Raw genomic sequence first — 18,236 nt, 5'->3', positions numbered from 1 at the left:
ATTATTCCTTTTCATTTGTGTTACCGACAAATGAGGAAGAAGATGATGTTTGTGATAAAGTGTGACAACTGACAAGAGAAAGAGGAAAGTGCCATTGTTGTGAGAAAGATTTTTAAATATGAACCAATCTTGAACGTTAAATAATTGAATGACAGTGATGGCCTAACTTTACTCCCCAAAGCAAGATGCTCACTTTAGATGAATAGTATCTCAAATAAAATTCTTTCAAAAAAAAAATTATCTCAAATAAAATGATCATTATTATTGGATATATTGTTAATGAGTAATTAATTATATTTTATAACCAATTTTTAATAACTTTTGTGACAACTTTATTTCTCTCTCTTCTTATTGATAAAAAACAATAGAGAGAAAACACTCACATAATAATTGTATAAATATAATTTCTCATTGTTACTTAGCACAACTTTGAAGTTGAATGTTGTCCTGGGTTGTCAATAATGCTCATACACATACACAAGGAGAGTGTTATAGGATACAGTCTCAGTCATATTTTACCCATTGAAGCTAAAATTAGTTATGAAACTAACTTGATTCATATATAATCTGTGATGAAACTAAAATTCCAACACTCGTGACAAGTAAAAGCAATGGTTTACATTTATTCCATACATAACATGATCCTTAGGCTTTTCACCTTCGAGCCATGCTTGGCACATAAGTTTTATTCTTTAGTCACCTGAAAAATCAAGGCAGAAGTATTCACTAATCATTAATAATACCAATAATACCAGGGACGTATGATGCATGTCAAGTTGGATAAATTAACATAATGGAATAAATCTGAAAAGATAATGTTGATTGGTGCTAAGAGCATTTTATATCTCTTGTGCCAAAAACACAATTATTCTATCTCATCTATCTATCTATCTCCTTTACTCTCTTTTCTCTCCACCAATAATAATACCTACCTTTTGCAGGAACATATGTTTATTCGTAAAAAACATATTCTCCTTTTCTCCACCATAATATTATACTCTTTGGACGAACAACATTGATTTGTAAAAACAACCAGTTATTCTCACTCTCTTTTTCACATTTTGTCCTCTCCATAATATACAACCTTTTTTCTGAACATAAGCTCATTTGGGAAGGATGGTGTATTCTAAAGCATAAAGTTTGTATTGTATAGCTGTTAAGTTAATGGTTAAATCAAAAGCAATATGCTAAAGCATACTACTTATTGGCAGCAAAACCTTGATACTAGCATGAATACAGGATACAGATCCTGATACAGGACAAGCAAAGAAACCAAGAGAAACATTGCAAATGTCTCTCTTTTTTAACATGAATTGATTTTCACATGACCTTAATTTAATCTGAAAAATTTGTAATAATCGCTCTCTTCATAGACACCAAATACGTAAACCCCATAAAGATTTCTAAATGTCTAGTCTAGAAGAGAAATATATAAACACAGTTTCTCACAACAAGATCATGTTTGGCTATACAATACCTCAGTTCTGAAAAGGCGCAGAGGAAAAGTAATTATAAGACCACTCTCCCCCATCTTAATGCTACAAATACCTACAGAAATTTCATGTTTTCTTTTTCACTTCCAAATGCTATAAAGTTCATGCAAAGATAAAACTTATCTTTCTTAATAGGGAAAAAAAAACAGCTAGTCTGATCAAAGAATTAATTTCAAAATTTTCTAGTCTCCCGTACATTTTGCAGCAACCATGAGGAAACACTTATTCTTGTGTTACAAATATACAGCCCAACCACCAAATAGTAACTAATTAAACACCAATAAAACCCCATCTTGTTCTGGTTTCACTAAGGAACGACAAAATGGAAGAACATTATCAAAACTCAGAAGCACGTTAATTGATAAATAAACCCATTACTATACCGAAAACTGATCTCAAACATCAAGTCCTAATCATTCAAAACTCATTTTTTTCATTCATGTGTCCACAAAAACTAGTAAGTAACATTGAAGATTTGCATTCATTATAACTTCATAAACCCTTCATATTTAAAACAACAGGCAGGAGCAGTTATGCAGTGTAATAAAATACCTAGTTAAGCGCTTTACTGCGCAGGAGCATCTTCAACGAGCTTGAACTCTTGCACCTCCTTGAAGTTCATCCAAGACTTTTCCCAAACCTTGGCTTCATAAACCTTTTTATTCACTCCATCTTTTACCTCTAAAGTGATGTGGTGTATGGTACCAGCAACCACTTGCTCTTTAGCACTTATCACCCTTGAAAATTCCAGAAGTGCATTCTGCATAACCATCACCAACTAAATAAAAATGATAAAAAAAAAAACAAAACACACCAAAAAACTAAAGAAAATTGCAATTGAAATCTATACACTACAAAATGAACAAAATAAATAAATAAACAGCTTTGGCTTTTGGTAAGAGACGGTCCAAGTCATTTGGTACTGAAAGAGTGAAGTTACATTCAAGGCCTCTTAGTATGAATCTAGCAGTCGAATCTGAAGTATTTTGTGTATAAAGTTTACGATGTGAGGACTAATTTGAAAGCAGAAATGAATATTTAAGAACCTCAAAAACCAATTTTAGTAAAAGGGCAACCCGGTGCACAAGAGCTCCCGCATATGCAGGGTCCGGGAAGGGGTCCCACCATTTGGTGTATTGTACGCAGCCTTACCCTGTTTTACACAAGAGACTGTTTCCAGGACTTGAACCCGTGATCTTTCAGTCACATGACAACAACTTTACCAGTTGCGCTAAGGTTACCCCTCTCAAAAACCAATTTTAGTATTTCTTAAAATAAAATACAACTAGACAAACCAACACTACATTGTTTCAATGGAACTAGACTCATGTTCCTTAAACAAGATCACAGGTTCGAACCTTTCTAATAAAAAATTTGAGAGATCTCACTGAAGGTCCTCTAGACCAATCGATAGATTCAACAATTGCTTATTGCTTGCAGAGCAACCAGATTTTTACCGAGAAAACCACCAAATTAGTCCCTGACATTGCAGGACACTCTTAAATAGGTCCTTGACTTTATAAATATTTCAAATAGGTCTCTCACTCTCAAATTTCACTTGTTGCTAGTCATTCTAAAGAATATGATATAAGGACTAAATTGATAGAAAGTGGATAAACTTAAGACCTAATTAAGAGTAAGTTGTTAATATATTGAGACTTAATTGATAATAAGTGGTTAAATATATGGACCAACTTGACACTTTAATAGAGTCATGACCGTTTTGACATACTACCCATAATCTCAAGGACCTACTTCGGTGGTCGAAGTAACTCAACTTGACACTTTATCAAAGTGAATAAGTGGGGTTCGAACCCAACCCTTACATATAGTATGCATTGTCTCAAAAATTGGGTTTTTGAGAAATTGTGAAGAGCCAAATCAAATATTTACTAAAAAAATTACGAGATGAAGGATCTAATATAAAATCATACGTATTTGGGACAAAACCAATCATCGGCATGAGGCAATAAGAAATTAACAAACATAAAACAAACAAAGAAACGTAGAAGAAAACATAGTAAATAATCAAGTTATAAAGGGAAAGAAAAAAGAAAAGAAACCTGTTTTTTGTTGTGTTCTTCAACAGCAAAGCGAGCGAGACCATCGATCGCAAGACTGTTTTGGTTTCCTGAAACATCGCGAACTCCACCAAGCGTTGCCATTCTTCTTCTCCTTTTCCTTTTCTTTCTGTAACTTCTTTCTCTATTGGATTTGGATATATATGTTACGTTATGGAATGAGAGTGCCATGTGCCTCCTTTTATACCGTTTCTTCATTTTCTATTTATACTTTTTTTTTTTTTGACAAATCTTTTTGGTTAAGTAAAGCAAGAGTTCTCTTTCTCTCTAAGTTATTTAAACTTGATTCTTTTTTCTTCAAATTGTATTCGCACTATTTAGGTTCTTTAAATTATTGTCTCCGTCAACTTAGTTGATAAAGATAATGCAATCTATGCAAGGTCTGTGGTTCAAACTCCAGACACCATAAACAAAAAGGTTCTTTAAGTTATTGGCTTAGTTATAGATTTGGTCCCCTTATTTTTATTAGGGTTAATTAAGTTTTTAGTCCCTATAAATATTCACAATTTTGTTTTTAGTCCCTATAAAATAAAATCACACTTTTTAGTCCCTGTGACAATTTCCTTAAGCATTTTAGGGACTAAAAATGCTGATGGAAAAATTTTATAGGGACTAAAAATGCTGATGGAAAATTTTATAGGGACTAAAAATGTAGATGAAAAATTTTATAGGGACTAAAAAGTGTGATTTTATTTTGTAAGGACTAAAAACAAAATTCTGAATATTTATAGGGACCATTTACTTAATTAACCCTTTTTATTATTTTGTGAAATTGATCCTCTATTTTAAAATTCGACAATTTTGGTCCCTCTATCACATATTTTGTCTAAAATATTGTGATATGATATGTTATAAATGAAGTTTTTAAGGGAATTTTGTTACAATTTCATCGATGTTGATTTTTTCTATCTTCATATCATATTCTAAGACATTTTAAATTTATCACATCACATTTTTATAGTTCAAAAATATCATGGAGGGACCAAACTTATCGAATTTTATAATAAGGGGACCGATTCTGCAAAAAAGTGAAAATAGGGGACCAAAACTGTAATTAAGTCTAAATTATTTAGTTATAATAAGTTGACTTTATTGCTCAAAAAATTTGACTTTTTAAGTGTTTTTTTATGTCCTTTTGTTATTTAACTTTAACGATAGGAAAATTTTAAATCTTATAGAAGTAAGTTATTTAACGTTTAAAAGTTACAATTAAATAACTTAAAAAACATGAATGGTACCAAAAAAACTTAAGGATGACTAATTTATTACAGTTAAATAACTTAAAAGGACATAAGTGGAATGGAAATAATTTAAATGACCAACTTATTATGATTAAATAATTTAAGGACAACAAGTGTAATTTGACCAATATTTTTTTTTTAATATGAAATGGAATGTCGGCAAAGATGTTTTTTATTTTTTATTTTTAAAGATGTTTTTATTAATATGAAATGAAACGTCGGTAAAGATGGAGAAGAATCCCATGGGTGATTGGACGGGGAGTTTTCTGTGTCTTTTTAGAGTGAGATGAATAGAATAAATACTAAATTGGTTTATATTTTTTGGTTACTAAATTGGTTTATATTTTTGCAAGTAATTTTTAAATTAGTATTTTAAATTATTTTTTTAAGTTTTTCAATTGGGTCATTATCTTTATGTTTTTGTCACATGATGAGGGAGCTAATTAAAAATCTTTTGACAAAGAAAATGACTTACAAACTTGGTGATCAATTTAGTAATTTACTCAAGGTAAATATCGTAAGTGATCATTAAACCATTTTAATTCCTCTAAAAAAAATTAAACCATTTTAATTTTTTACTTTTTCCAAAACACCATCCGCTCATCTTAAAATAAGAACGTCCTCATGAGCTTAACTCAGTTGTTATGGACAATGCATAATATATGCAAGGTCTGGGGTTCGAATTCTGACCAAAAAAAAAAAAGAACCTAATACGTGTTGTTACTTTCAAATTCCTAGATTTGCAAATATGTTTATCACTGATAGCTAACACTTCGATAATTTTTTGAAAACATTTTCCATTACAATTTTCTAACTATGTGTATATTTTAACGTGCTAATATGAATTTTTATTGTATTAAAAATGTAAGACTTTTTATTTCAAATAAATGTAAGATAACTTTCCAAATAATATTTAGCCATGATAAATAGAATATCACTTTCCAAATAAATATTTTTTTAGGGGTGTTCTTTTTTTAGGGGTTTTCAAATAAATATTTTGTTTGCCAAGATAATTTCAAGTAATATTTGCAAAATAAAAAGACCTAAAAAGACTAAATAAATTGTTTAATTTAAAAATTAAATTCTAATATGTGGTGATCAGGATAACGTCCTGTAAAAGACATTTCGACGCTTAAGTCAGTTTAAGTGCAATATAAAAAGTTTTAGGCTCTGTTTGGATTGATGGAACTGAGCGGAATGGAGCGAATGGAATATAATGGAATGGAGCGGAACGGAATGGAATAGAGATTCCATTCCATTGTTTGGGTATTTTTTTTGTTTTTGAAAGAATTGTTTGGGTATTTTATGAAGTGATGGAATAATGTTCCATTCCATTGTTTACAAAATAAACGGAATGGAACAAATTATGACTTTTTTATTCCATTTTTACCCTTATTTAAAAAGACTATTATTTAATTTATTTTATTTTATTTTTACGGAAACAAGACTATTATTATTATTATTATTATTATTATTATTATTATTATTATTATTATTATTATTATTATTATTATTATTATTATTATATAAAACATATTATTACTAAAATCTCATCATCTTCTATTTTATAATATTTGAGGACTTGCAAACCAACAAGAGAACAATTTTTTTTTTGAAAAAGACAAGGATGTGTTATTGATTAATAATGTCCCGAAGGACCTCTGAAACAATACAAGGGGGTGTTTCTTCTAGCCAAATCATGTTTGGCTCACTAAGGGCATAATGGGCCAATTTATGGGCTACCCCATTATCTTTCCTACCCACATGTTTGAATGCCACATGTCTAAAATTAATAGCTCTCCCCTAGATTCCCCTTATCACATTACCCACATAGGTATTTGGTACATCTTCATACCCATTGAGAATTCTAATGATCTTTTCACAATCAGATTCAAATACTACATTCCTAAAGCCACAATCTGTTGCAAATTCTTCAGCTGTGTAGATGCCAAAAGCTTCCGCTGCAGTGGGATCTGGAAATCCATGAAGCTTCCAAGTTGCTGCTGCCATGACTGTTCCCGAGTTGTCTCTAATGACCGCGCTCAATCCCCAGAAGTTCTCTTCAGACAGGTTTGCATCGGTGTTGATTTTGTACATGTCTTTTTCTGGTTTCTTCCAACCACTTGGTTTTGCTGATTGACGTTGTTTGGGAGGACCAGAAATAGTGTTCTTCATTGAATTTGCCTTGTTATTTATTTCATTGCATATTTTGTAGTCCAGAATGGTTCTGCTAGTTATGTTCAGTATATCTACCTCGCTGTTTGTGATGCCTTCAAAAACTAACATGTTTCTAGCATAACATAAATTATAGATAACAGATGCAACGTAGATAGAGATTTCTTCCTCTGTTGTTTTGATCATGTATCTGAGCCAGTCTTTGAGCTCAAATTCAGGTCTATCTGGGAAGTTAATAGAAATGGTAGAACCAAACCACACTTTCTTCGCAAAAGGGCATTCCATGAACGTATGGTTGATACATTCGATTTTGGTAACACATCTGGGACAAAAAATTTCCCTGGTTATCCCTTTAGAGTGTAAAGCTTTTCTAACAGGGATATCATCATTGAGAACCCTCCATAGAAAGTCTTTATGTCTTGGTATAGTGTTTAGGCTCCAAATAGCTTTCCAGATGTCCTGGTTAATATCATTGTGAGAAGGGCCAGGTAATTGGTTGTGTTGCCAATCCTTAATGAAATTATAACCAGATTTGACAGAGTAGTTTCCATCATGGGAAAACATCCACATGTAGCTGTCCTCTAGGACTTCCTGAACAAGGGGTAGTTGATGGATGTGTTCACTTTCAAAGCTGTGAAAGTTGTTTTCTAACAATGAGTGATGCCAACCTCTGGGATCTTCTGCCATTAAGTCCTTAACTAGTCTAATAGATGATGAGTTAGTGTCTGGAGTGTAGATCTTAAACCCATTATGTTGAGGAATCCAATTGTCCTCCCACACATTAATTTGGGTGCCAGACCCAATTTTCCAACATTGTCATACCCCATTTTTGGACCATTTAAAACTTTTGGTCGTATTTTAAGGCGGCTCAAAATCCTTTTTATTTTAATCAGTTAAAACTCCTGTTCAGTCATTGTTTAACATTTTTAAAATTTTTATCTTGTATTTTAAAGCAGGTATCATTTTATTTGTGTTTCACGTATGTTTAAAATCATTTTATTTGTTTTTTAAAATTTTTACGCGTACTTTTACAAGTTTTGAAGTTTTCTTAATTTATTTCCTTTTTAACCTTTTTAACTAATTTCCTTTTCATTCGTATCGTTTGAACCATTTAAAAGTTTTGCTCGCATTCTAAAAATACCGAGATTTTTAACCGTTTCAGTCGAAATTTCGGCAGAGAGGTATTTTAAAATACCTCATTTACTGAAAGGGACTTTGTTATTATTATTATTATTAGTATTTTATTTTTATTATTTTTTTAATGTTATTATTATTATTATTATTATTATATTTCTTTTATTATTATTTCTTTTTTTATTATTATGAGTCACGTGAGTTTTAGACTCACTTACATTTCATTTTTTGTTTTAATTTTCTTTTAGGTCTTAAGTTTTGTCCAAGGTCCAGGTGTCAGTCTAGTATTGGTCTCATTAGTAACTTGGTCCCCAATCTTCAGTGGTGTGCTGGCAGTTTTTGTATCTGACCCATTTGAGGGTATTTTTGACATTGGTTCCATCAGTCAAACCCTAAAAAGTAGCAGTATTTATAGCAGCATTGAATGTCAGATACTGTTCACGAAAATGATTGGCAGCCGCAGCTTCTAATCCACAAACCCTAATTTTCCTTTTCATTCTACATTTTCAGATCAAAATACAAAAAAACCCACAAAAATCATACGAACTTCATGAACTCATGAAGAACACATGAACACTCATACCTCATCTTTCCCAGAATCAACACAACACACAATTACAGACACTGATTCATAAGCAAACAACACTCTTATCTCGAATTCGGTTCAAGCAATAACTCGAATCCGAGTTCGTTTTCACCATAACCGAACCGAGAAGAGCAAGGAGCTAGCAGATCGGACTCGTCAAGCAACAAATCGAGCAAGAACAACAACAAACATAACCGAGTTTGAAGAAGAAGAGGCGGATTCAAGTGATTTCCACTCCAACCGAAGAAGTTTTCGAAACGACGATAAGAGGTAATCGATTCCTTTCTGTTTTAATCTTTTGACTGTGGTTTAGTGTGTATATGCAGTGATTATTTCAAAATACTTTTGAAATTTTTTTGAGTTTGAGTCCGAAGTTAAAACCGTAGATCTAGACTTTGTTGTTGTTTATTTTTGAAAAACGATTGAAGAAATGAAATGAGGAAGAAAAAGAAAGTCTGTACGTGTATTTGGTTTTAAAAAAGAAGGTGGTTGCTACCTCCGGCGCGGCGGCGCCGCCATAGATGGCCGGCCGACCACCGCGTCGGAGATTTGGAGAAGATGAAGATGGCTGGAAATTTTTTAGAGAGAAGTTACACCTTCTCTCTCTAAAACCGTTTTTGTTTAAAGAGGAGTATGTATTTGTGATTTTTTTTGTCAAGCTCTCTTTTATACTATTATTTGTTTGTCCAATCCTGTGTGTGTACAATCATAGCTTCACCATGTGATCTCAAGCTTAGACCATCAGATCTCAGATCTGACGGTCAGTGATGCTCTTAGAGTGGGTTATCCGCGCCTATGCTTCTTGTAATGCACTGTGTTCCTATTTTTTAAACCGTTGGATCTTTGATCCTGTGGCTGTGATGATTTCTTCTGGATTCAGTTCTGGACCTCTTGATTCATCTAATGGTCCAGAACTGCCCAGCCTGAGCCCAACTATTTTAGGCATTAGGCCTAATTCTGTTCAATTGTTTTCTACTGTTTTAATATTTGCACCACTGTTTTCAGTTTTAGTACCCTAATTGCTTCTAAAATTTTATTCCTTGCATTTTTAAACACTTTAATTTTACTTGTTACTTGGTTGTTCATTTTTATTGCTTTTCTCGTATTGTTCTTTTTTTAATATGCTTGTCTTGATATTAATTGTGGTATATTTTTATCTCTTGTTTTTTTGTTTATAATTATTGCATGCATCATCCATTTTATTATTGTCATTGATTTTAGTGTGTATAATTAGGAAATGGATGTATATTTTTACCATTGGTTGTAGCTTGGCAAAGAGGCCATAGAATGTATCTAGGAATTTTTTGTAATAATGTAGGTAACACAAGCACCGACACTTGCACCAACACCATATCACTTTACTTATCGCTTTTACCTCGCTTTACTTTTCGCATCGTTACGTTAGTTCACCGTTAGAAAAACCTTTTTATCTCAAAAATCAAATAAGCAAAAGTCAAATATTTTCTTAATAAACCTTGGATCCAAATCCAAGTTGTTTTTTCCTTTTTATTTTCTTAACCAAACTCCTAATGAATCTTAATTAAACTTAGACTAAATTTCTTAAATAAAATGAAACAACCTTATTTCTATTTTATTCTTCTATACCTTGAGGTCTCGCAACCCTTCTTAAAACCTTTTTCAAAATCAAATTAAAATCAACCTAACCCACAAAAAAAATATTTTTAAGAGAGAACTACGGCGGTTTTGATCCCTTTTAAGGGTACGTAGGCAAGGGTTTATTCCTTCCAAATCGATTAAATAAAAATAACAAAAACTCCTACTTCTTCTCTCTCCATTCTCTTACTTATACTTTAAGCAATAAATTTTCAAATAAAATAAAGTTAGAAAGAGGTTCCCACGGAGTACCGTGGACGATGCGGGTGCCTAACACCTTCCCTAATCGTAATCAACCCCCGGATCCGAATAAAGGGTTTAACTCATTTTCCCTTCCCACGAAAAATCAAGAAAGTCCAAACGATTGAGGGTTCAAAACCAATTAATGGATTGACACCCGAAAATCATGGTCTACAAAATGGCGACTTCATTGGGGATCCTACGCTGGTTAAACCCACCTTTCTTCTTTTATTGTGCTTTATTTGTTTATACTTTATATATATTTACCTTATGGCGTGAGGGGTGAGAAAATAAGTCCTATACCCGGACTTGAGCGAAACATAAGATAGGAGTGGTAGACTCATAGTGGCATGTCGAGAGTATTCTCGTGTCTTGTCACACGTGAGATAACCACACTTAGCGGAGGAGCTTAAAGTGATATATGTCGGCGGGTGTTGTCACGCTTAGACTCTATTGCTTATAAGTTTCCGTTGAACGCTAAGGACCTTTAGTAACCCTTAACCCATCTTGGCCTTTTTAGGACGTAACGCGGGCGGCTAAACCGGGTGATGTCTCGGTATTAGTTCACTTGCAATGTTACACTCGAACTAGACTTTCCTACGAACGATGTTGGACCGGGTGTTGTCTCGGTATCCGATAAAGTTCTGTGGCGGTTGTAATTCGGGAACCTTGGTAGAACCCTTGTTACTTGTGCAAATGGAAACCATAGTCCTTACCAAATGGCGTTGTTGTCCCTAAGCTCCAACATTGTCTACATTAAACCTCATGTTTTCCATGAATAATCATACATACATGCATCCATTCATAAATAGTTTTTTCCATCAAAAATTGAAGGACTTAGCCAAGTTTTTTGTAAACATCAAAGGAATGGACCTTGTAAGAGTGAACACCAAGAAATACAACTTCAAACATCTTAACTAAGCTTTTGCTTTTGTTAAGAACTTTTTCCTTGGGTTCGTTCTTACCTTTTGAAATGGAAATCTATTGCAATATCTTTACAATGTTAAAATGAAACCATGTTCCTTTATGATGTTTACAATTCACTTTGACAAATCCTTCGATAACAAAAAATTTGTATATTTTTGCATAAAGCATTTCATGCATCATTTTGCATTCATAGTTTCTAGTCTGTGTCTCACACTATAAAAGGTTTATCCATCGGTAAAGTGGTCCGATGTCTTCATCCAAGTTCGGCTCGCTGTTTTATCTTGGTTTTCGGGTGTCAAACATTGATTACGTTTGAACCTTTCTAACCGGTGATATCTTATTTTTTCTTGGGAAGGGAAAAAGTAAGCAAAACCCTTGAGAGTCGAGGTCCGGGAGTTGTTTTCGCTACGGGAAGGTGTTAGGCACCCATAACGACTATAGTAACCTATAGGAACCGTCTTTAATTTCTACGCGCGCGCTTTATTTTTAAATGCTATTTTGAAAGTATTTATTTAAACCTAAGAATTACTAAGTGAAGAATTGGGGGGAGAAGAATGTGTTTGAATTTTTATTTTAGTTGAATTGAAGGAATTTTGTTCCTTGCCTACGTACCCGATTAAGGGATCAAATCCACCGTAGTTCTCTTTCAAAAAATGTTTTTGTTTTTGTTGGTTGATTTTAAGTTTGAAAATGGAGTTTGAAGAATAGAAAGAGGCCTCAAGGGCATGAGATTGGAAAATAGTGAGGTTGAATTAGTGAATTGCAAAAGAAGTCAAAGTTTGATTATTTTCATTGAAATTTGATTAAGAAAATGGAAAAGAAAATACAATGGGATATTGGATCCCAAGGTTTATTTGGAAAAGCTTTGAGTGAAGTTGTTCACATTTGTTTGAAAAATTGGGTTTTTTTTTTCTAAGTATAAGTCCTAGGCATTCATCTAAACATACAATCCTAAACATACATCTAAACATGCATATTCTAGCTATATAGTGATGTGTGTGCATGTGTCGGTGCTTGTGTCGGTGTACATCATTAGAGTCCATTGTCCTTTACATCATACCCTAGATACATTCTATGGCCTCTTTGCCAAGAAATTTAAAAATTGCATGAAGTAAAATATTACAAAAGCTCCTAAGTATTACATTCTAAGCCTTGGTACAAATTAAATTGCAAGAAGATAAAGGTGAATATGAGATGAGATGGGAATGTTTATGAAGTGCTTATGGAACAAAACATGAAAGGTTAGTAGCACAATATAGAGAAATACCGTGAAGATATCATGAAGGTTATCAAAAGGTTCTAAACAAGCAACTAGAATTGGCAAAGAGAAAATGCTAAATACACCCAAAATATCACTACAAAATGATGGCAAATGTAGAGCCTATAATTTCTACATTATGGCCAATTTTATAGAGTATTTTTCCTTCAGCCATAACATGGAAATCAAATGGAAACAATAAGCCAAGAAATCATAGCAAGATTTTAGGTGTATTCACCACTTTATTTCTACAAAAACATCAAATTACTTAGAGTATAAGACACCAAAAATTCACCACACAAATCAAGGTAATTGCATACATTTCAGAGGTAAAAGACTCAGCATATTTGACATCAAGAATCATTATCAAAATATAAAAACACACGAACAATTTTTGGGGGTTTTTCACACAATTTTAACGAGAGAAAAAGTATTAAACTAACAAGACTATCAAAACACATCTCCATATATTTTTTAGTTCAAAATTAACATGTAGAATCCTTCAAGAACAACTAAAATTAGCAAGAAAAACATAATGATTTTTTAGGGATTTTTATGAAAAATTTTGGACTGCCAGGGGTGCAGACAGCAAGAAATTATCACAAACACACAGGGAAGAGGGGTGTGCATAGCAAAACGTACACAGGCATGGCAAGACAGTTATTGGGCTTAGAACAAAGGGAAATAAGGAACTGGATCGATCCAGACTAACCTGTTTGAATAAGGTCCGACCCGTTTAATATAATGTGCAAGCTATTGAACCGGTTCACTTCTTCCACCCATTTTCCTCTCTCTCTAAACTCAAACCTGTCTCTCTCTAGTTACAGAGCATGCCGGAAAGAAGCAAAGCGCCGCCGGAAAGAAGCAACTGCGTGCCGACACCAAACTCCACCAGATCGTTCCATAGAAGCTTGCAAGGCACCACACGTCGACGAAAGGGCGAAGGATAACCTCTGAAACCACCGATGCGGTTCATCACCAACTCTTCCGTGGGAGTGAACCGTTATTCCGTTCTGGTTTATATTGCTGGAGAATTGCACTTCGAGGAACGAAGCCATAACAGAATAACCGCCAGATTTTAGTGTCCTCACAGCTTGTTCAAACGAACCAGATAAATTCACAGTGAAATTCAACGCAGAACACGATGAATTGGAATTCGAAATAAGTTTCCGACCAGGTCCAGTGTTCTGAAAATTAGGATCGAAAAATCTATCGATTCCGTAAACAAGAAGAACTCCATCGTCGTATATCGGCGTTCCGTTGATCTTGATATTGTTGACAGAGGTTACACAATCGGAGAGTGATATAGTGACGATTAGCAATTGATCGGTAAGCATCGTCGGAAGCTTAGCGCCGGCGGAGAAAGAAAAGAAGAAGATAATGAAAGACGGAGCCAGAAAGAGTGAAGACGCCATTGTTAGAGCTTGATGTTTAACGGCGAATGAAAGAGTTAAACGTGGTGTTCCCTTTGTTGGAATTGATTATGGAATTTGTTATGGAGGTCTGTGGTGGTTTTTGGAGGTTGAAGGTGGTGGTTGAAGGTGGTTATGGAGGTTGTTGAAGTTTGTTAGGGTGGAGGAAAAGTTAGTTAGGGTGGTGATGGAGGTGGAAAAAGTTGGTTAGAGATGAGAAAATGGGAGGGAAAAAATTGAGAGAAAAGTTTGTGATTTTTGTGAAAAATGATTGAAAAATAATTAGTTGTTAAATTTTGACCAAGGGTTTGACTTATATAGGTGATGTGGTAGGCCTTGGACCAATAGGATAGAGACATGTGGCATTGAACTTGTAACAAACTATTATGGACCAATAGCATTTGGACACATGGCACTTGGACTCTAACAAACTTAAAAAAGGGATTAAAATGCAAATAACAAAAGTACGAGGACCAAAATGAAAATTAAAACTAAAATTGAATTGAAAAAGTAAATTGAAAATAAACGTAAAGCGAGACGATTAAAAACAACGAAGCAGACAAGAGATTTTATGTGAAATGACCAAAATGCCCCTAGGGACTAAAACGACTAAAAATGACTCAGATGCAATTTAAAAATGGATTTTTAACAGGGAATTAAAACAAGAGCTTATACAAGACTCAGAGACAATTTTTTTAGAATTTAAACAGGGCTTTAACACATGAAAAGACTAAAATGCCCCTAGGGGCAAAACTGACTCAAAATGACTTCAAACGCAATTTTTAAAGGGATTTTGACATAGGATTGAAACAAAGACTTATTCAACCTATTTGAAAGGAGTTAAACAAATTTTTGAAAGACTGAGAGAAATTTGACACAGGAAATGACTAAAATACCCTTGCATGTGAATTTTGCAAATAACATTGAAATAAAATGCAGAGAAAGATGCAATTGATCAGAGACAGTTCAAATGACTTATAATGCAAGAAAAGAGAAATTGACCAGTATTTTTAGGTCCAAAATTAGGGTATAACAGCTGCCCCTATTTAAGTTTCTTTTTCCGGAGAGTCAAGAGACGAAGTCTTAGAGTTGACGGGACGAAGATACTTAAATATTAACATTTGCACTGCTTTTGGACATAAAAATACGCTTTCAGATTTTCAAAATTATGAATGCTATGCAATATTTGATTATGAATGCAAGACAAACAATTGGAGTCTATGGAACCTGTCATGTCACTGGGGATCCAGGTGGACATTGACAGGGTAGACAAACCAGGGAGTAGAAAAGATAGGTACAAGTTGTTCTTTGGGTCGAACTAGCCACTTGACCAAAGAATACAAAACAAGAGATAGGTGCAAGCTGTTCTTGGGATTGAACTTGGCACTTGACCGGAAACATAGACATATAGGCAGATACAAGTTGTTCTTCGGATCGAACTTGACACTTGATTGGAGATACAAACAGATAGGCAGACACAAACTGTTCTTTTGGATTGAACTGGCTGTTTGGCTGGAGACATAGACAAAAGGGTTGATACAAGCTGTTTCTTTGGATCGAACCTGCTTGTTGGATTATCACCACATCATGTGGGAGAGTACAGACTGTTCTCTTAGAACGAACTTGTCGTTTGACCGATAACAAAGCATAAGCTGGGTACAAACTGTTCTTCAGATTGAACTTGTCGTCTGACTGATAACAAAGCATGAGCTGGGTACAAACTGTTCTTCAAATCGAACTTGCCGTTTGTCCAGGAACATAGGTATACAAGTAGGTACAAGTGGTTCTTTTTGGATCGAACCTGGCACTTGACCAATAACGGGATACAAATTGAGAGTCTTGTTTAACAAGATACCCATTGAGGGTAAATTGTCATTGACTTGACTTGGAAATAGACATGACCATTTTTGTTGGCCCAAGAGTAAATTGAGAGTAAATTGACATTGATTTGAATTGAAAATTGACATTGGAAGTTGACATTGAAAGTTGAGATTGAACAGAGACATAGACATAGACATAGACATTGGATTGAGAGTTGCAATTGAAAGAGACATTGGAAATTGGAATGAAATTGGATTGAAAGTTGACATTGACATTGGATATTGACATTGACTTGGAAATTGAAATTGACATTGACATTGGCATTGACATTGACATTGACATTGACATTGGAATTGGAATTGGAGATTGGAAATGAGATTGCTTCGAATTTGATAGCTGAAATTGAAATTGAGATTGGAAATTGCTTCGAATTTGACAGTTTGACATTGAAATTGGAAATTGCTTCGAATTTGACAGTTGAAATTGAAATTGAGATTGGGAATTGCTTCGAATTTGACATTTGACATGGTTTGAAATTGAGATTGGAAAGTTGAGATTGCATCGAATTTGACAGTTGAAATTGAAATTGAGATTGGAAATTGCTTCGAATTTGGCAGTTTGACATTGAAATTGGAAATTGCTTCGAATTTGACAGGTTGAAATTGAATTGAATTTGGAATTGGAATTGAAATTGAAATTGAAATTGAATTTGACAGTTGGAATTTGGATTGAATTTGACAGTTGACAGTTGAAAGTTGGATATGCAACATGTATGTATAGTATAGCAAGATTATTGGATGTATGAGCACATAGAATGTATGATTATGCATGTATGAATGCTTGAAATGCATGATTGGCTGGCAGTTGGACAGAGAAAGTTTCACAAAGGCAGACGAAACATTGGAAGATTGGGCACGTAGTGGCTCGTGCTGCAACATATTCACAGGGGAAAACCTCTTTGGAGAGACCGTCGTTGGGAGACGTATCAAAACCATGGCTGAGGGCAATAAAACTTGTAGAGGAGGGACCCTTGGAATGCCCTTGGATACAGGTCGCCGTTGCTAGGCGTGTCAGTGCTGGGTAAATATTGGATGTTCGCATTTGTGGTCAATGCTTTTCCAATATTCCATTCTTTCATTTTTCATTTTCAAACCCCACTTTTGCCTGAACCGCCCTTTCGGGTTTTCGATTCACCGGGGAGTAAAGATTCTTTTCATTGCCCCATTTTTGCCTGAATTGCCTTCATAGGTTGTCAATCAGCGGGGTGCTCATTTTTGCCTAAGCCGCCCTTTCGGGTTTTCAACTTAGCGAGCTCTTTATTTTCATTTTTCATTTTTTTCACTTTCATTCTGTTTTTTCATTCTTGCCATTGACCACAGATCATCCCGGGGAGTAACCTGCTTGTAGCATGTATTGAAATAGACATTGATATTCATTCATTCATGCATGTTTCATTGAAATGTACCCTGTTGCTCAGGTTTGCTTTCAAAATAGACAGAAAAAGATTTTTTAATTTTCAAAAATGTTTATTTCAGACATTAACATTATCAAATAGAAAGAAAATGTTTTGTATATAGCATTGAAAGTAGAAAGAAAATAGAGTTTCAAACAATATAAAGGCTCAAATTGATGTAGAAGAGTGATAGTCAGCCAAAGGCATGACTCCACGGATTTACAAAGCTTGGAAAATGGTAATTTTATTGGTTGGTGATACATTGAACACGATGACCGCTACATTTCATAGAAATTTTGAATTCACAAGTACGGAAGCTTCTGATGAAGACGATCATTGACAGTTGCAGATGCCCCAAGGGGTGATGGTGATTTGCCAGATATAGTTACTTGTCTTTTATTGTCAACCTCATTTTTGCATGAACCGCCCTTTCGGGTTTTTGGCTCATCGAGGCGCTCATTCTTGCCTGAGTTGCGTACAATCTCAGCGAGCTCTTTCATATTCATTTTTTTTTTGTCCCTAACTTTTGCCTGGATCGCCCTTTCGGGTTTTCGATCCACCGGGAAGCGCATTTTTGCCTAGGCCGCCCTTTCGGGTTTTCGACCTACCACGCTGTTCTTTTCTTTCTAGACAAAGTATTTCTTGACTATATCGGCATTGACAGGATTTGGGAGTTCAACACCATCCATGTGTGTAAGAATCAAAGCACCACCAGAGAAAGCCTTCTTGACAACATAAGGACCTTCATAGTTAGGTGTCCACTTGCCCCTTGGGTCGGGTTGCTGACTTATCCTTCTTTTC

At 34.3% G+C, this 18,236-nt stretch overlaps 2 protein-coding genes and 1 pseudogene across 2 annotated transcripts; all 3 read right to left on the bottom strand.

Annotated features, from left to right (window-relative positions):
• Positions 1-390: 390 nt before the first annotated feature.
• On the bottom strand, positions 391-3,727 carry LOC146937457 (cysteine proteinase inhibitor-like). Its single transcript, XM_085751752.1, has 3 exons — positions 3,557-3,727; positions 2,046-2,253; positions 391-700 (listed from the first exon to the last, which is right to left on the bottom strand). Exons 1-2 carry the CDS (start codon positions 3,656-3,658, stop codon positions 2,059-2,061), a joined length of 297 nt encoding a protein of 98 aa, XP_085607878.1. The 5' UTR covers positions 3,659-3,727; the 3' UTR covers positions 391-700; positions 2,046-2,058.
• Positions 3,728-6,618: 2,891 nt separating this feature from the next.
• Positions 6,619-7,677, bottom strand: LOC146937456 (uncharacterized). The gene has a single exon (XM_085749435.1). It carries the CDS (start codon positions 7,675-7,677, stop codon positions 6,619-6,621), a length of 1,059 nt encoding a protein of 352 aa, XP_085605561.1.
• A 5,889-nt stretch (positions 7,678-13,566) lies between these two features.
• On the bottom strand, positions 13,567-14,164 carry LOC146937455 (putative fasciclin-like arabinogalactan protein 20; annotated as a pseudogene).
• Between the last annotated feature and the right edge of the window lie 4,072 nt (positions 14,165-18,236).

The sequence above is a fragment of the Medicago sativa genome, chromosome 3 (assembly GCF_051527215.1).
Source record: "Medicago sativa cultivar Bolivia chromosome 3, Bolivia_mono, whole genome shotgun sequence".
In the NCBI taxonomy this organism is placed as follows: domain Eukaryota; kingdom Viridiplantae; phylum Streptophyta; class Magnoliopsida; order Fabales; family Fabaceae; genus Medicago; species Medicago sativa.
This window is presented reverse-complemented; position numbering and strand designations above follow the sequence as displayed.